The sequence below is a fragment of the Salvelinus alpinus genome, chromosome 22, assembly GCF_045679555.1.
Source record: "Salvelinus alpinus chromosome 22, SLU_Salpinus.1, whole genome shotgun sequence".
Taxonomy (NCBI): domain Eukaryota; kingdom Metazoa; phylum Chordata; class Actinopteri; order Salmoniformes; family Salmonidae; genus Salvelinus; species Salvelinus alpinus.
Window position 1 is genome coordinate 6,573,325 of NC_092107.1, and position 20,446 is coordinate 6,593,770.

The following is a 20,446-nucleotide window of genomic DNA, read 5'->3' on the forward strand; positions in this document are numbered from 1 at the left end:
GCACTGCCCGCAACCGCAGGGCTCTCCAGAGGGTGGTTGTGTTATAAACTAAGGTTTACTGTTGTTATAAACCCTGTGTATAAACTTTGTGATATAAAACTATGGTTTACTGTCCCATCTTTTGTTGCACTGTGTTTACTCCCTATTCAGTCCAGGACAGTAAAATTTAAGCAATGTTCACAGAGAGTGGCGTCTAACTCGGCGACAGCGGGCGTCTTTCTGACGACCACCAACTCTGCGTAACCTCTCCCGTGAGCCCTTGCTGTCCCCAAGAGGGTTGTCCTGTCTGATTGGCTAAAATAACAAATCCCGCCCTGAGGAGAGGAGTCAGGAGTGAAAGGTTGTGACCTGTATGACCCTGAAGTTCTCTGTCCCTCCCCTGCTCAAGAGATCAAGAGATTGGCCCTCCGTTATTCTTGGTGTGCGTCCCAAATGGCACCTTTCTATTTGATCTCCAAGGCTATGTCCCAAATGGCATATAGAGTGCACTACTTTTGTCAGGACATCCATTAACATCCCTTTCCTTTAGAATATGTGAGAATTGGACAAGGAGTGATTGGACCATGAGTGACAGTTGGCTCTTAGATCTAGGGGCAGGTGACGTCACTGGGCCATGCTAACTCAGCCATCCGCTACATGAACATGACAGGCTGAAAAGCTGTGGAGCTTCCCTGGAGGGATAGAGCCAAGGATGTCATGATGATGTCTATGGATGTCCTGACTCTGATGGGAATAGAGTGCCATTCAGGACACAGACAATGTGCATAATGATGAGTATAATTAGAAGGTTTTTGACTCACTGACGAAGGATGTCTCTCCCAGGTATCCTCGTCGTTTGAGGACCACCTCCAGGTACTTGGCCTCCTCGTCCACCACATAGTACTCCTTCTCCAGGGAAACCCAGGCCCAGTTCAGCCTGAACACCTGGTTCTTCAGCCTGTTGCCTCCTAAACACACACACACAGAACCTAATCATCAGCACACTCAGAAACGAGCACCTCGTAATGTGTCTTATGTGCCACCTAACAGACACTTTCATCCAAAATGACAGTACAGTGAGTACAGGAAACACACACACACACACACAAACATTTTAAATCCTGTATTTTAATTCACACATTACATTACATCAAGTGCTAGTGTCGTTCTGTGTGGATGTTTGTCTTTGTAAACAACAACAGTCAACAACAACAAAAACTAAGATCGACATGAGAGGGAATTCATTCAGCAAAGGCACCAGAAGCAGTTAAGCTTCTGAACACATTATTTGCACTTCAAAACATTTATAATGGAAAAGCTGTTTGTTTTCAGGACGTTCCTATCTCAAAATCTTTTCATTCGAGTAATTTCACGGTGTTATTATGGGTACCTGTAGGACAGCTAGACTCCCTGCCTATATTTGGTGGGAGGCATATGTATCAGCACAAACACACGCTCATGCGCACACACACAAGAACAAGCAAACACACACAGCCTCCCTGCCAGTATATTCAGTGGGAGTTATCAGTGCAGAGGAGGAAGTATAAAGTAGAAGGTCTAATTGGCTTCATAGCAATTAAGAGATAAAGGTTAGTCTCTCTGTGTGTGTGTGTGTGTGTGTGTGTGTGTGTGTGTGTGTGTGTGTGTGTGTGTGTGTGTGTGTGTGTGTGTGTGTGTGTGTGTGTGTGTGTGTGTGTGTGTGTGTGTGTGTGTGTGTGTGTGTGTCAGGGTTGTTTTATCAGTCCTGTTTGAAGTGGAATTCAAAGCTCTGTATTCCTGGAGGGCAGCACTGCCTGTTACCATACTGACCACAGAGAGAGCAACACCACACACAGACATCAAACACACACACAAAATGACAAGTCATAGCATGTAGACGCTTACACACGCACACATGCAAGCACACAAACACATACTATTGGCATTAACAGCAGGTTTATAACAGTGGCTCCAAGCACCTCAGCCTAAACAGTGTGAAATGAGGGATGATGGGAATGAAGGGAGAAAATGGAGAGGAGGGAGATGAAGAGATGAAGGGAGAGGATGGAGATAGAGAGATGAAGGGAGAGGAGGAGATGGAGGAATGAAGGGACAGGAGGGAGATAGAGAGATGAAGGGAGAGGAGGGAGATGGAGGTTTGAAGGGAGATGAGGGAGATGGAGGTTTGAAGGGAGATGAGGGAGATGGAGGGATGAAGGGAGATGAGGGAGATGGAGGGATGAAGGGAGAGGAGGGAGATGGAGGGATGAAGAGAGAGAAGGGAGATGGAGAGATGAAGGGAGATGGAGGAATGAAGAGAGAGAAGGGAGATGGAGAGATGAAGGGAGAGGAGGGAGAAGGAAGAATGAAGGGAGAGGAGGGAGATGAAGAGATGATGGGAGAGGAAGGTGATGAAGAGATGATGGGAGAGGAAGGTGATGAAGATATGATGGGAGAGGAAGGCGATGGAGAGATGATGGGAGGAGGGAGATGGAGGATTGAAGGGAGAGGAGGGAAATTAAGAGAGGATGGAGAGAGCAGGGAGATGGAGAATTGAAGGGAGATGAGGGAGAGGGAGGAATGAAGGGAGAGGAGGGAGATGGAAAGATGATGGGAGAGGAGGGAGATGGAGGTTTGAAGGGAGATGAGGGAGATGGAGGGATGAAGGGAGATGAGGGAGATGGAGGGATGAAGGGAGAGGAGGGAGATGGAGGGATGAAGAGAGAGAAGGGAGATGGAGAGATGAAGGGAGAGGAGGGAGAAGGAGGAATGAAGGGAGAGGAGGGAGATGAAGAGATGATGGGAGAGGAAGGTGATGAAGCGATGATGGGAGAGGAAGGTGATGAAGATATGATGGGAGAGGAAGGTGATGGAGAGATGATGGGAGGAGGGAGATGGAGGATTGAAGGGAGAGGAGGGAAATTAAGAGAGGATGGAGAGAGCAGGGAGATGGAGAATTGAAGGGAGATGAGGGAGAGGGAGGAATGAAGGGAGAGGAGGGAGATGGAAAGATGATGGGAGAGGAGGGAAATTAAGGAGATGGAGGAATGAAGGGAGAGGAGGGAGAGGAAGGATGAAGAGAGAAAAGAGAATGGAGGGACGAAGGTAGAGGAGGGAGACAGACCCATGTGTTTCTACAGTACAGCTGGACAGCTGGCAGATGTGAGGTGGGAGGAATGAAAGAGTGAAAGAGAAACTGCATTGTGAGTCCCAAATGGCTTCTCATTGCCTATATACATCAAATTCTAATACGGACTTCGAAGCCAGTTCCACTGCTTTTTTTCATTTGGTTTCCCTCTAATCAGGGACTAAATTAGACCTGAGACACCAGGTGGGTAATGAATTACCAGGTAAAACAGAAAGCCCTATGTGCCCCCAGTCAAAAATAGTCCACTATATAGGGAATGGGGTGCCATTTGGGACACATATTGTTCTGAGGCCCTAACCCCCCAGTCCCCTCTCCTTCAATCTGCCCTTCCCCCTGACAAACCTTCCCCAGTTGTCATGGTCAGTAAATCAGTTATGTCCAGTCGACAACTCTGCTATGTAGCTTTTTCCCTTTCAAGAGAGGGTGAGACCTAAACATTCACAAGGGCGTTACTGTTTTATTGTGTGTGTGTGTGTGTGTGTGTGTGTGTGTGTGTGTGTGTGTGTGTGTGTGTGTGTGTGTGTGTGTGTGTGTGTGTGTGTGTGTGTGTGTGTGTGTGTGTGTGTGTGTGTGTGTGTGTGTGTGTGTGTGTGTGTGTGTGTGTGTGTAGAAGGGCATGTAGCATGGTGAGTGAGTGGAACCGTGGCCTATACTGCACCTGTTCATTGCTGTTTCATGTGATCTAATAGACTAACAGCACCACACATTCCCTTACCTGGACTTTAATAGGACTTAAAACATGTGACACCAGAAGAGGAACAACACTAGGTCATACCATTGCCAGCAGAGCAAACACACAGCAGAGGTCAGAAGACGAAGAAGAACTTAGAAATGGTTGTTTTTCATTCACAACTAAACTCAGACACTTATTAACTCCTCCTGAATCTGTCAAGGAGACTCTGTGGAAGAAAACACCTCATGACTTTATCATGAACCAACTCAGACATCACTGCCTAAACCATGGAGTAAACTATGCTGAACCACATCATGGCCAAAAGGAAAAGACAGAACTAGAGGAGAGGAGACCAAACTCATTAGATCTGATTCTGTCAACAAGACTCTGTGGAAGAAGACAACACCTCATGACTTTATTATGAACCAATGAACCAACTCAAGATCTCACTGCCGCCTGAACCTCTACCTGTCTTCTGAACAGAGAAAAGAACGTGAATATGACAAAGATATGGCTGAACTAACATAGAAGATGAAGGAGAATAAAGTGAAGATGCCGAAAGTAGAGCTAAATAAAGTGGAGATGATGAGGATACGGCTGAACTAACTGAAGGGCTGACAGTTTTCTGGCGCATCTTCAAAGTCTGATTGTTTCCACGGTAATGGGTTCCGTCAGAATAGAGAAAACAGAGGTATCCTAGAACTACAACCCAGAGATCGCTAGCTGCTGATGGTTCGGTACTATATTCATGTAAACCAAGCTACTACAGTACATCCATGCCACTGGCCCAAGCCTGTCCATTCTCAGGGGTTAAGGCCATACTACGAGTAGAGTTGAGTCTAATAACTCTCTACTTTAATAACTCCTGCAGGTAAGACGTCTGCTGGAGTGAAAAGAGCTTTTCCCCCTGTGTGTGTTCTGGATTACTCTGCTGGAAAAGAGGGGTGTGTGTGTTTAGATTTCCCTACCTTGTACTAGGGCTTAGAGGGAGCAGCGAGACCCATGCCACAGGTAATCACAGTGTGTGTGATCTCTGAGTAGTGAAGTCAACTGGTCTTAATCACCTGGCCCTCGCCCACCACAGACATCATCTCTTTATGGAAAACTGCCACAAGCTCCTCGTTTCCTTCCAGGACTCAGGAGAGTCGTGACGGCTACTGGACTTATTCCCTAGCACATGAATCACCTGGATCTACCCCACCACAGCAGTCACAGACAACTTCAGAAACTCTGCTACAAGCTCCTCGTTTCCATTCAGAACTCCTTCAACAACCTGTAGAGTTATACAACTACGCTAATAAGCACTCACAGCTGTTGTAAGAGACTTCAGACCGAATAAAATGTTGTTAAGAGAAGAAGGATCTTCCTAACTTCCTGGGTATGCTGGATTAAAGTTAGGATCTTATTGTGGAAAGCTTGGCATCGTCTCTATGTTCACACAATGTTGCTAATGTTAGCCTGATACTATTCCTCTCCTCTCGTCTCAGATGTGTAACAGCAAAGGCTTTAGGATGCATCTCAAATAGCACCCTATTCCCTATATAGTGTTCTACTTTTGAAAAAGGGAATAGGGGTGCCATTTGGAATGCAGTTTGTCTTCAGTGTCAGTTACCCACAGGGACGTCCTAAAACCATGTATAGGTACAATACCACACCAGCCTGCCTGTTCCCCGGTCATACGTCTCATTGTGAACATTACATGGTGGCATGATGTCTAATCATTTACATTACGCTGGAGACAACATTCACCTCAAGCTAGGCTTCAAAGGTACCCTCCTCCACCTTACCTCTACATGAACCACTTTCAAGATCACCTGCTTGTGGGCAGGAAAAGTAGCCAACATGGAGGGCAAAATCCAAAGCTGTGCAATGCCTTCAGAACGTTTTTACATTCATAATTCAGGAATATCAGTGAATAATTCTTTATCATATGAGCCAGTCATCATCCGGTTTGGGTTAGGCAGCTGAAGTGTGTTGGTGCATAGAGGTGTGTTGGTGCAAGTAGCCAGAGGTCCATTTCCTTCCATAAGGTTATTTTTCAGTAATTAAGAAAAGCAGGAGTTGAAGTAAGAACACTTCAAAGAGGCCCTAGAAAAACATCTCAGTTAATCTTTAACTGCCGCCCAGGGCCAATCTGCTGAGCTACAGGTTAGCTGTCTAAATTGGTTTCCCATGTTCCTCCTCATTCCCAGCCAAAGGACAAGCAGTCACCAGTCACATTTTTCTAAAGTATACACCAGACTAAAAACCTAACCCAGCTAATGTCCTCTGTTGCCAGTCCCAGAGTTACTTTAGATTAGACTCTTGATCTATGTAAATGTTGTCACACTGTGCTCATTATAGAGGGACAGTCATGTTAATGGAAAATAAATTAGATTAAATATGTTAATTCACCTATTCTCCCATGTCAATCTAGCTTTACTGTTGATACCAATGTGTGTCAGCGTGAAGCCTTGATCATGGTATTGTACTGTTAAAAGTAACTCTACTGGGCTGTGTTGTGATGGACAGGAGAACTCTGTGAGGGAGGGTAGTGAATGTAGGCGGCTAAGCTGAGTGGTGCCAGTGCCAACTCTGTGCCCTTGTCTCCCACACAGACACACAATCTCTCTCTCTCTCTCAGTGCCCTTGTCTCTTGTCTCCACTCACACAGCAGACGGTCCTTATTTGGTCACCCTGGGGACCTGGATGCTCAACGGCTCCTTTTCTCTCTCCCCGTGTCTGTCTCAGGTCCTCCTCCACTCAGTCACCTTCTCTCACCTAGCAAGGCAGGCAGGCAGGAGCAGCAGTCCTCGACCCACTGAGCTGCTGTACACTGAGTAGGCAGCAAAATAACCCTGGCTGACTGGGACAATGTGTTTAAAAATACACTACACTACTGTATGCATTAAGATGTTTACCTAGAGTGAGTAATGAGTCCTGGTCAAAAGTAGTGCACTATATAAAAGGAATAGGGTGCCATTTGGGAAGCACATGTTTCTCACTACAACGGGCCATAAGCCAAGCTCTGAGGACCGGACATGCATCTCTCTCTGTTATTTATTACCACGCCACACTGTATAAAACTCCCATTACAGAGGAAGTACAGAGGATCCTACTGCTGAAGGAGAGAGAGTTAGAGAAAGAGAGAGAGATGCAGCCTAATCAGACTAAACTCTCTATAAGCAGTAATGAGAGAGGAGGAGGAGGAGGAGGATAGGGGCTAAATTAGAGAGGAGGTGGGAGTCACATCTATCATTGAACCAGTTCAGATTAAAGAGCTATTATAACAGATGGATGTTTATTAGACAATTGTGAAGCAAGGCTACATATCCTTACCCCTTGTCCACAGGCAGGACTAAAGGACGTTAACCTTTAGCCACTAGCTTTAACTCATTAACCCTTGGGCTCATAGGCTTTCAGGGAGTAGGACAGCAATAAATCAGACATAAATCTGGATATGCGTCTGGCCTATTTTAACAATTTGTTCACTCAAGAGGTCTTTGGGATAGCGGTAACTCTGAGGGGACATTTTTCAGATCTTGAAAGGAAGGCCAAAGGTGGCTTCTAACATAGGAGCTGGGAGAGGGAGAGGGAGAGATAGAGGTGAGCGAGAGAGAGGGAGGGACATGGAGAATAGAGGGAGGGAGAGAGGGAGGGAATGAGAACCATCTAAGACAGGGGTCTTAAACCTTTTCTTGCCCAGGGACCCCCTCCCAGGAAAACCAGCGACCCAGTGACGACCTCATATGTTGGCAAAATGTTGTCTTATCATCAGGTGAATGAAGAAGTAATCAACATTTTAAAATAGATTTTGTAGATCGTTTTTTCATTAATATTGACCTCCCCACAAAACTTACCAGCAGCCAGCGGCACTTGCCGCACCGGTAGCCTTTTCACGGGTGCGTGAGTGTAATTGGCTCCAATGAGTGTAATTTCCTCAATATTAGGAGGTAAGAAATAAAGCTGACATCTAATTTCTATTATAAACTGGGTAGTTCGAGCCCTGAATGCTGATTGGCTGACAGACGGGTATATCAGACCGTATACCACGGGTATGACAAAATAGTTATTTTTACTGCTCTAATTACATTGGTAAACAGTTTATAATAGCAATAACGCACCTCTGGCGTTTGTGAAATATGGCCAGTATACCCCCTCCGTCCGTGCTTAACTGTAGGTATGTACTGCAATTAAAAATTGCAGACCCTGATCTAAGGCTCAGAGAAACCAGTTCCTCCTCAAAGCCCCGGGTGCAGACCCTGATCTAAGGCTCAGAGAAACCAGTTCCTCCTCAAAGCCCGGGTGAAGACCCTGATCTAAGGCTCAGAGAAACCCTTTCCTCCTCAAAGCCCCGGTTGAATACCGTGGTTCTAAGGCTCAGAGAAACCAGTTCCTCCTCAAAGCCCCGGTTGAATACCCTGATCTAAGGCTCAGAGAAACCAGTTCCTCCTCAAAGCCCCGGTTGAATACCCTGGTTCTAAGGCTCAGAGAAACCAGTTCCTCCTCAAAGCCCCGGTTGAATACCCTGATCTAAGGCTCAGAGAAACCAGTTCCTCCTCAAAGCCCCGGTTGAATACCCTGATCTAAGGCTCAGAGAAACCAGTTCCTCCTCAAAGCCCCGGTTGACTACCCTGATCTAAGGCTCAGAGAAACCAGTTCCTCCTCAAAGCCCCGGTTGAATACCCTGATCTAAGGCTCAGAGAAACCCTTTCCTCCTCAAAGCCCAGGTTGAATACCTTGATCTAAGGCTCAGAGAAACCAGTTCCTCCTCAAAGCCCCGGTTGAATACCCTGATCTAAGGCTCAGAGAAACCAGTTCCTCCTCAAAGCCCCGGTTGAATACCCTGATCTAAGGCTCAGAGAAACAGGTCTTTGTTCTCAGAATTCTTTGAGCTTAACATCTGTCCCTCCATTATAGAGATTATTTGGCTTCCACTGGCTTCCCATATTATTGACTCCACTTACCAACAGAAAAGTGTTTAACACCATTGGTATGCAGAGGAGCACAAGGCACTCAATAAACGTTAGACAAGGTGCAACAAAAAAAGCGGGGGGGCAGGAGCACTTCTCTTTAGAGGAGTAATTCCCAAAGATCTGATTTCAGATGGGACTCCTTTATTTGAATCCCAGGGAAAAGAGAGGAGAGGAGGGGGAGACTAGAGGGAAACAGGCACGGGGGAATGCCGGGAAATACAGTGCGACCAAAGGTTGCTCCTGTCCTGGCCAGACATGGGTTCAAATTCTATTCAACATTTTTGGAGCGTTTGCTCTAGCCTGCCTGGAGTGTCAGATGGGCGAGATTTAAAATGTTCAGACTTTTCTATTGGTCGATTGTGCCAGGCAAGCTCAATCAAGCACAGACACATTATTAGAATTTCTTTCAAATAATATTTGAACCCAGGTCTAGTCCTGGGAGTCTGCTGCTCCATGCTCCAGTTACTTGATGATGCTATTCCCAACACACGGGATAAACTCTCCTACACAATGGGTAGATGAATACACACTATGGAGAGTGTTGAGTAAATACTCCACTCTCTAGTTTGCCCGGACGCCCAGGCTTCGCTCAGTTCAGACAATGTGACAAGGTTTGGAAGGATGGCCCTGCGAGACCGCTCTCTAGTAATTTTTCCAGCATTGAATTAGGTGAGAAATATTATGAAAAGGATATAAAATGCATGAGAAACCAGTAGAAAAAGTTTTTCCAAACAAGCAGAACAATCTGCTAAAGTATCCAGTATTTTTAACCTTAGGTAGTTTGGTAAAAATCAATATGTTCAACGTAACTGGAAATTTGTGGCATGTGCACATTTATACAATGGGTGGGTCTAATCCTGAATGCTGATTGGTTAAAACCGCATTCCAGCCAATGTCTATTAAACAAGTTACTAACGGCTAAATCTATGATGTTAAAATGCCTTTTTACTCTGTTCCATCTGACTGCACAATCCACTGTCTCATCAGCCAAGCAATTTATAAACTTGATCTCCACTATAAAAAGCATTTAGACATTATCTCACATTTCTTTTAGACTAACATTTAGTTTTCAACAGTGGAGATTTGTATAAACCTTCCTGTCTGTCACTCCGACAATTGCAACATTGTTTCAATATTCAAATTCGATCTCCAGCTGTCCTATAGTAATGAACGTGTCGGGAGTCGGGATGAGACGGACAGACTGGCAGCGTTTCTCTGCCAGTTGAAATCATGAATCAGCTGGCATAATTTTTATGGATATATACAAAGAACTGTCAACTGAAAAAAGGTAAAACGAGTTTGCAGTCTTTCTATCAGTCTTACCAGCTTCAGTTTGAAGTGATTGTGTTACTGTAGCTGTGTTGTTGGCTAGCTCCTCTGAACAACAGTGTCCTGACAAGTAAGCACATTTTCTATAACGTTTTTAATGAAAATAATGTCAATCCTTATTTGAATATGTTGGTAACCCGTTGTATAAAAGTGATAATGCCCTTGAAGCCGGTGTTTGGAGGATATATACACCCGTGCCAATATATAACCCAAACACCGGCTTAGAGGGCACTATCACTTAAATAAAAACTGTGCATGGCTTTTACCAATAATCCTATTAGTTCTGTCTTGGAATATTAGCTCCTACAGCTCCAGCTTCCTGAGAATAGGTTCATACAGTAGTCCACTATATACGGAATAGGGTGCCATTTGGGACACACCCTAGCTTCCACACCAGGCTATACAGAACACCTTGTGGATAAGACAGCTGCTCCACACTGCAGACCGCAGATGATTGGGTCTGTCGAGAGAGGTCTGTATGTCCTGACATCCAGACCAGACCGGTCCAGACCAGACCAGACCAGATGTACAGTGTGCCTTGCCAAGCCCCAAGGTCAGGCTTGATCCCTGGCCAACACCACCTCATCATTTTGGTCTGTTTGGGTGGGCACAAGATATTCAACAAGATATTCAAGGTTCTCCTTCTTTCTTCTTGGGCTTCCTTTTACAAAGATAATGTAATGGGGGACTGAATGCTAATGGGTCTCAGGATCAAGATTAGTTTTTTTTGTGATTTAAAAATAATAATAATAATCTACAATAACAACAAAAACAACAGCAGTGACTCTCTGGGCTCAAATAATAAATACATTTCCCAGACTTGATTTGAGGAGCTAAACCAATACACGTGTCCTTGAAGGCAGAGCTGTGTGTGATTCCTGAGGTGAAGTCAGATATAAAAGTCCTTGAAGGCCATCCTCATCTATCAGAGTGATTTACCTGAGTTGGTGCAGACAGAGTTCTGAATCCTAACGGCGTTGGAAAAAACAACATATCAACTATATGGTTTAGTTCCTCTAGGTCTGCATCCCAAATACCACCTTATTCCCTTCATAGTGCACTACTTTTGACCAGTACCCTTTGGACTATACAAGGAATAGTGCACTACATAAGGAATAGGTGCCATTTTGGGACACAACTCTCACACATGAAGGCATTCCAGCTCCCACCCATAAAGGTCACAGCAGATTAAATATTGAGAGTCTCTCGAGTCGTCCATTAACAGTCAATTATGCATGACCACTCTTAGCACCACAATGACCACCCCATACAGTCCACAGCCACAAGGAAAACTCTGACTGCTACAAGGCCATTGCTCCTGGAGGAACATACAATTATTCTCAGAGACATTCTGGACACAATATGCTAAACAACACTCCAGCGGACACACATGCAGGCCAGAAAAATTGCTTACAATGTCTGTCCATTCAACATCTCAGAAATCAAACCACTACACTCAGAAAAAAGGGTTTAAAAAAAGTTATTCAGTTGTCCCCTTCGGGTAACCCTTTTTGTTTCCAGTTAGAGCCCTTTATGGTTCCATTAAAAAAAATTGGTTTCAGGTATACCAAACATTAGGAACAGCTTCCTACTTCTGAGTTACACCCCTCCCCTTTGCCCTGTCATGACGTTGCCCTGTTTTCTCTCCACTCTACAGAATGGACTCTTGGAAAGCCCTTTGTTACCACAGAGAAAGTATGGTAACATCAAAAGGTTGGGGAATGGAACAATAATTCCCTTTCTCAACCAGTTGAATGTGTCCGTTGGTACTTAAAGAATATGATGTTAGATCAGTTGTTGTCTGGAACATTATATCTGATGATAGGACGACATAAATTGTATCTTGGAAAGTCGACACATTCTATTCTATTGATATAAAAGATCTGAAGATCTTAAAGAGAGTTTATTCGGAAGACAGCAGCTCTTTAAACACTCTTCCGTGGTGCCCCAGCTTATTAATGAGTTAATTGTTGCATGGTTTAATTCAATCACGTAATCAATTAAACATTAGGTAATCGATTTGATAAAATAGCCTGTCATCTCATTTAATCATAGAGACACGACAGCCCTATGAACAGCCTTAATTCGACGGGGTATGGACTGTACAAGGTGTCAAAAGCATCCACAGGGATGCTGGCCCATGTTGATTCCAATGCTTCCCACAGTTGTGTCAAGTTGGCTGGATGTTGAGCGTGAAAAACCCAGCAGCGTTGACGTTTTTAACGCAAACCGGTGCGCCGGGCACCTACTACCATACCCTGTTCAAAAGGCACTTAAATATTTTGTCTTGCCCATTCACCCTCTGAATGGCACACATACACAATCCACCTGTCTCCCCCCCTTCATCTACACTGATTGAAGTAGATTTAACAAGTGACATCAGTAAGGGATCGTACCTTTCATCTGGATTCACCTGGTCAGTCTATGTCATGGAAAGAACAGGTGTCCTTAATGTTTTGTATTCTCAGTGTACATGGAACCCAAAATGGTCCTACCTGGAACCAAAAGGGCTCTACTTGGAACCAAAAACTGTTCTTCAAAGGGTTATCCTATGGGTACAGCTGAATTATCCTTTTAGGTTCCACTATTTTCTAAGAGTGTACGCAACCTTTACCCCGAGATCGAATCCATCATACTCCTTTACTAAAAACTACAGATTGTACAGATCTTCCTCTTTTATTAAGAACTAGCTAATTTAAATAGACACCTGTTTTGTTGCTCAAACGCAGAATATATTACACCCCTCTGGGCCCACTGGCTTGTAAAACAAACAACATCTTTCAAGTTATGTCCAACACATCTGTCACACTTCCCACTTGTAGAGAAACAGGAGAGGAGTATAATGTAGTCAGTAGTCTATTGGAATAAAGAACGTTTACCATACCAGAGGGTACAAAGCAGCATATTGTCATGTGTGTCAAAGATGTCTCAATTCGAGAGAGACAGAGAAGTGGAGGCTGTGATGAGAAGATGAGAAGAGAACAATCAGAGGGTAGGGGGTGTGAAAACAGGGGGAGAAAAAACAAAGCGACAGAATGACGATGTAGGGAGGATGAAGAGAATAAGTGACAAAGAGAGAGGGACGTGCTTATTGTCTTGACCTCCTGAATGATGCCTGTTGGCTCTCTTGTCAGCGGGAATAATGGCATACTGTTTGCTGAGGAGAGGAGAGCTGTGGTGTGAAGGAGCAGAATATAAAACTCCAGACCCAACAGGCTACTAATCATGCATCCCAAATGGCAGCCTTTTTCCCATTGGGCTCTGGTCAAAAGTAGTACACTATATATTATAGGGAATATAGTGCAATTTGGGACGCAGCCCTCGAGACTCTGGTCTCCATACTAATAGAGCAAGCTGTTTGTTGAGCTTGTCTCCTTTCACAGGGCTCAGAGCCAGCCCATAGGGCCCCACAGCTTTCATTTAGTGCAGCATGTCTCTACAGTATTACACAGTTGTTACTGTTGTCTGCCAGGCTGCTAATCCTGTAGAACAGGAAGTGGAGAACACTCTGGAGAGCTGCAACTGCATGTGTCCCAACTGGGACCTTATTCCCTATATAGTGCACTACTTACCATTTTGGGATGCCAACTCTAGTTCCTAAGGAGCTGATAAATTATCTGAGCTCTTTGTTTATGACAGGTAGAGAGCGAACTTCTAGTAGAAGCTTGCAAACCTGTCTGTTTGAGATTAGCATGTTAGTGTTTCTCTAGTAAAGAATTAAAGGGACAATCTGGGATTGATAAATAAATGTTTAGGATTTATTTATAAAAAAATTATTAAACTTTTCACCCCCCAAAAATGGGCCCCTTTTTCTCCCCAATTTTGATCTTATCTCATCGCTGCAACTCCCCAACGGGCTCGGGAGGCGAAGGTCGAGTCATGCGTTCTCAGAAACATGACCCGCCAAACCGCGCTTCTTAACACTCGCCTACTTAACCCTGAAGCCAGCCGCACCAATGTGTTGGAGGAAACCCTGTTCAACTGACGACCTCATCAGCCTGCAGGCGCTCGGCCCCGCCACAAGGAGTCGCTAGAGCGCGATGATCCAAGTAAAGCCCCCCCGGCCAAACCCTCCACTAACCCGGACGATGTTGGGCCAATTGTGCGTCGCCCTATGGGACTCCCGATCACGGCCGGTTGTGATACAGCCCCGGATTGAACCTGGGTCTCTAGTGATGCCTCTACCACTGCGATGCAGTGCCTTAGACCGCTGCGCCACTCGGGAGGCCCGTTTTTGATTTATTTTAATCTTATGGATGGGCAGTCCTGCATCCATAGCGCCGTCTATGAATTTGCGAGTGGTTCAATTTCTCCAGCCCCATCCCAGGGTGTTTTACCCCAAAAAAAGTGTAGGGGTGCCACCTTGTTTTTATTCAAATCCCAGACTGCCCCTTTAAGGCAGGTGTATGCTGTAACTGTCTGGTGGGTTAACGCTCTAAATAACTGGTGTATTTACAGTCTTAGTGCAAAGCAATTAAACCACTTTTCACGTGCGCGGACTAACTGCACTGTAAATATCGTAGGCTTTGAAAATACTGTATGTTACATGGAGATTCCACTTAAAGAGACGCTCTCTGTTCTAACTTCTAACAACCGCAGAGCTGTTTTCACTTTGAACTACTACAAGGATGTGTCCTAAATGGCACCCTATTCCCTATAGCGCACTAATGTTGACCGGAGCCCATACGGTGCCATCTGGGACATAGCCACTGACAGATTGTCCCATTCAGTTACAGTATGTCAACAAGGTCATCTATAGGCATCTCATATGATCATTCAAATATACCAAAGATGTGTGTAAACATCATCATGTAGGAACCAAATCCTCTCACTATAGTTGCACATTGTCCATTTAGCCCCTCCCCAGAGACCTACCATGTTAGCTCTGGGAACACAATGATGGAAGCTCAGGCCTCTCTCTCTGTCTCTCTGGGTTATTCTGTGTATTATATACTGGGTCTTTGAGGTCAGCCGTCTATGTACTAGCTCTATGTACGCAGACCTCTGTTTATTCTAATGGACTAGGACTATGAGGTCCACTGCTCCCTGCTCTCCCCAAGACTTCCCACCCCTCTCCCTCAGCCTCCCTCTCCCGTCCACAGTCTCCCTCTCCCATCCACAGTCTCCCTCTCCCGTCCACAGTCTCCCTCTCCCTCAGCCTCCCTCTCCTGTCCACAGTCTCCCTCTCCCTCAGCCTCCCTCTCCCGTCCACAGCCTCCCTCTCCTGTCCACAGTCTCCCTCTCCCTCAGCCTCCCTCTCCCGTCCACAGTCTCCCTCTCCCTCAGCCTCCCTCTCCCGTCCACGGTCTCCCTCTCCCTCAGCCTCCCTTTCCCGTCCACAGTCTCCCTCTCCCTCAGCCTCCCTCCCCCATCCACAGTCTCCCTCTCCTAGCCACCCCTCCTGACAAGTGGCCTGGGCCCTGCAGAAGTGCGTCCCAAACGGCACCCTATTCCTTACATAGTGCACTACTATTGACAAAAGCCCTATGGGCCCTGGTCAAAAGTAGTGCACTCTATAGGGAATACTGCAGGACGCCACTTGGGATACAAGCCAGGGCTCTCCCAATAGCTAGATATTTCTGTCTGCATGTCTCTTTATGCTAGAGGAGCAACTGGTCTGTATGGAGATGTCTGTCTGCACTAGGCCACATTCTTGGGAGTGCTGGTGCCATAATGCAGAGAAGTGAGGGGAAGTTCAGGGTCAGCCTTCCAACTACTGATCCTCCACCACTACTCTAGCTAGCTATAGAAATACTTCTCAGGCCGCTATACAGTACTGACTAATTATAATGAATGGTATGTTGATTCATGATTAACTATTTTCACTAATATTATACTTCCAGTATGTTTCAATAATGAGAATTCTTCAATGAGTGTAAAATACATTTCAGGTATACAATAATGCAGTATTTTAGTTACCTGTAGACTAAAACAGGTCTACGTGATTGTAGCTAAATATTAAAAGATGTATCAGAGAAAGACAATCTATCTGCACTGTCACCCACATTGATGCCTGTGACACGTTAACTGAGAAGCACTCATGCATGTGGAATGCCCTTTACAGAATGGCCAATCTCCTTTTAGATTGTTTTCTCTGCAGTAACTATCTTAGCAACTCGAATGGACCCAAACTGGTGACAATTACACTGTTCAAGAATAGGGCCAGAACACCTCTATGTACCATGTCTATTGTCAGATTCCTTAATCATCCAATAAAACATTCTGAATGAATAATAATCCACACTGTACAACAAAAGTGAAAACAGCTAAGGATGAAAGGATGAAAGCGTCTTCGCTGAGCTGGGGCTGAGTGAGGGGTCGGAGTTATGCTGAGGGGAAAGCCAGACTGAAGAGGTGGGTGTGGAGTCGGGTTTGTGAATAACATTACTTTATAACCTTGAAGATGAGTCACTAATAATTACCAAAGAGGGGTTACAGACCAATTATCTGCTGATAGTATCTGAGCTCTAACAGATTTAGGAAGCGAAATGAAACAGATGTATATTAAATTGCTTCAGCGCCAAGTCCTTTTCCCTCATTGTTTCTTTCTTTCTCTCTCTTTTCTTTTGTGTTATTTCCCTCCACTTGCCAATGTAACTGCTCTCCCTTTCCCTCTCTACAGCCTTAGGTGCTGCTGGGTAACTGCCGGGTAGAGAGATAAGCCCAGACACGGACTGACGGGTTCCCTTCAGACAAACACAGAGAGAGAGCGAGAGATTCCTCCTGAGACACATACATCTATAGAGGGAGGGGTAAACCATAGCTCTGGGCCGGGATTAGCCATTTAACTTAAGTATAGCATATAGAATAGCCCTAAAGGGACACATTTTGTTGTTTGAATTTAATTTAATTAGCAAATCAGCATTCACAGAGAAAGTGATGCCTTCCAGCAAGAAACGTATCTCTTCAGTAACTCAGTTTATGGAACACTGATGCATGCATGTCTTGAAAATAAAGACATGACTGTGTCCCAAATGACACCCTATTCCCTTTATAGTGCATTACTAGGACCCACATCTGATGATTCTGCTGTAAGAGCACGGCTGTAGCAGTTCTCTGGTGGTGGAGATAAAATGGAACGTCCACACAGTCAGTCAGTGTTCAGACGTGAGTCTGTACTGCCTACAGCCCTATGAAAGGTGTCAGGGTTAGCTGGACTGATTTACACAGAGGTGTCTACATTTACAGGCAGACATGATTGGTTCACACTCCCTCTATCTGGGTCACAGGGTGATGGCTCTGTCTGTCAGGGTCTGACTCTGGAGACTCCAGGACAACATCTCTGTTAAGCTGCTTGTAAAAACCTGAGGTCTGCGGTCATTAAGTGAGAGCTATAACAGCAAGCAAACAATCAGCAAGTCAGGAGGAAAACATGTTACATGTTCTGTCCTCTCCTCACCTCTTAAAACAGACACAGTATATTATAATCTACGCAGTAGGGAAGGGAAACCTATGAGTCTGGTACACAAGATTTGCTCCCTACAAGCCAGAGAAAACCATTGTATGTAGGCCCTGGTCTAAAGTGGTGCACTATATAGGGAATAGGGTGCCATTTGGGACTTAGCATTGGTCTTCATTTAAGGCCTGTGTTGGTGCGTTTCATTCAGTCTCCATGAGCTCTGTAGGATCCCTGAGAACGTGCCTCTACAAGCCTGTTAAGAGAGTAGAGCATGGCTGCAGGCTTCAGAATACACACAAACCAGTCCAATCTGCGCTTTTCATCTCCTACAGTCTGCTTCTCCCTTTCGATTAATTTCCCTACTAGATCAATCGCCACATCCTGTCTACCGGTCTCCACTTGAGGAGGAGAGGAGGAAAGGGGGACAACAGGAAGAAGAGGAAGCTGGAACAGGCACGGAATTTAGGACTGCATCACAAATAGCACCCTATTCCCTATTCAGTGGTGTAAAGTACTAAAATCAAATACAATTTTATTAGTCACATGCGCCGAATACAACAGGTATAGATAGACCTTACAGTGAAATGCAAATGGTTAAGTAAAAATACTTTGTACTACTTAAGTTGTTTTTTGGGGTATCTGTACTTTACTTTAATATTTATATTTTTGACAACTTTTACTTTTACTCCACTACATTTCTACAGAAAATATGTATTTTTTACATTTTTCCTGGCACCCAAAAGTACATTTCAAATGCTCAGGCTGGACAGCGATATGGTTCAACTCACAACTATCAATATAATGTCAGATCTGGCGGACTCACTAAACACAAATACTGCGATTATAAATTCAGTGTTGGAGTGTGCCCTTGTCTGTCTGTAAATTTAAGAAACCAAAATATTATGCCATCTGGTTTGCTTAATATAAGGAATTCTGATGCATAGCACTTTTACTTTGTACTTTTACTCAAGTATGACAGTTGATTACTTTTTTCACCACTGTACTTAAGTACTTTTTAAACCAGATATTTTTGGACATTTACTCAAGTAGTATTTTACTGGGTGACTTTCACAATTATATGACAATTGAGTACTTTTTCCCCCACTGTCCCCCATGTAACGTACCAAATTTGACCAGAGCCCATGGAGAATAGGGTGCCATTTGGGGTGGAAGCAGGGAGTTACAGATGCCATCCTCAAAAGACGTCGTGGCCTTCGGCCCATCATATTAAAATCCCTTAATGATGTAGTCTAGTTAGGAACAGCTAAATAGACCACATTATAGGACACAGATCAAGCACTGTGACTATTTAATATCAAAGACCTTGATGTTATCAAAGTGTAATCAAACTAAAGTGTAGTTTGTGGACTAATATCTCTGTGGAGGGGAGGGAGGGTCAGCCAGGCTCCAGTCATGGCAGTGAAGCCCAGCGGAAGAAGATGGGGCTGCCGACCAACCAACCCAGCTGTCAACGGCTTTTCAAAGAGGCCTGTCCAGCCCCACCGCAGCCCAGTGTGTGTGTGTGTGAGCAGTGTGCTGCCACTGAGCCACCAAGCCCCTACACGAGGAGCCAGGTGCCTAAACACATTATCCTTGCTGATTTAGGGAGCCAAAGCGCTGCTGCTGTGAAGACAGAAATGTCAGAGAGCACCAAACACACAGGACCCGCTAGAAATTGATCGTCGCCAGTTTCAGTCACGAACCGTGAAAGAGGGTGAATGTCTGGGCCATTCACAGAGGCTCTCAGAAACAGCCTGAGATGGAGAGAGGGCTAGTGTCCCAAATGGCAGTCTATTCCCTATTTAGTACACTACTTTTTGACCTTGATATTCTATCAGTGTCTCTTTTTTGACTGTTTTAATCCAAGGACAAAGGAATGCTACAGAGCTTAACTGTGCTGTCTGAACAGTCCAGAACAGCCTGTGTTCTGCTAGATCGACATCTTAAGGCTGGATGACAACACGCGTCATCCTCCCCAGAACAGAACAAGCCTGGACTGGGCCTTCCATCCTCTAGGGAATTTGGCCTCCCTACATGTGAACCCTAGCTGGCTCCTGTCCCTCACGTCTCTCTCTGGTAGCTCTCTCTCTCTCTCTATGTTCTCACACACACACACACACACACACACACACACACACACACACACACACACACACACACACACACACACACACACACACACACACACACACACACACACACACACACACACACACACACACACACACACACTCCTGACGCACGCGCAGACACACACTCCTGACATACACACACACACACATTGATGGGATTGCCCTCCCTAATAGGGGTACTGTATTAGGCAGCTCCCAGGACCTGTCTCTCTGCTCTCCAGATAACTGGGTCAGATGAACACAGTGGCTGCATCCCAAATGGCACCCTAATCCCTATACAGTGCTCTACTTTCATCAAGGCCCACAGGGCTCTGGTCAATGTAGTGCACCATATAGGGGATGCAGAAACAGGCCACCCAGGTTATAACACAACAGGCCAGTCTCCCTCTCTCACTTATTTAATCCATATTCACACACTCATGTCTCACTCTGCCTCTGTCCCTCGAGGCTCCCGAGTGGCACAACGGTCTAAGGCACTGCATCTCAGTGCTAGAAGCGTCACTACAGACCCTGGTTTGATTACAGGCTGTATCACAACCGCCCGTGATTGGGAGTCCGATAGGGCGGCGCACAATTGGCCCAGTGTCGTCCGGGTTAGGGTTTGGCCGGGGTAGGCCGTCATTGTAAATAAGAATTTGTTCTTAACTGACTTGCCTAGTTAAATAAAATATAAAAACTATGGGCACTCTGGAAAGGGGAGGAGGGCAGGAGAAGGGGGTGAGGGAAAATACAGTGCAGGGAAACAAACGTTTAATCGGATCTAACTCTCTCCAGCTGGGCATGGAGAGCCCTGTGGATGGACAGATGACAAGAGAGTAGAAAAGAGGAGTGTTGACCTGAGGAAGAATGAAA

General features: G+C 45.2%; 1 protein-coding gene across 1 annotated transcript in view; it reads right to left on the reverse strand.

Moving 5' to 3' along the window:
• The window catches only part of LOC139548874 (FRAS1-related extracellular matrix protein 2-like), a 101,007-nt gene that overhangs the window by 56,591 nt on the left and 23,970 nt on the right, over nucleotides 1–20,446 (reverse strand). The window contains exon 5 of the mRNA XM_071358788.1: nucleotides 801–947. Within this exon, the coding sequence (XP_071214889.1) occupies nucleotides 801–947 (147 nt within the window). The remainder of the gene's footprint in view (nucleotides 1–800; nucleotides 948–20,446) is intronic.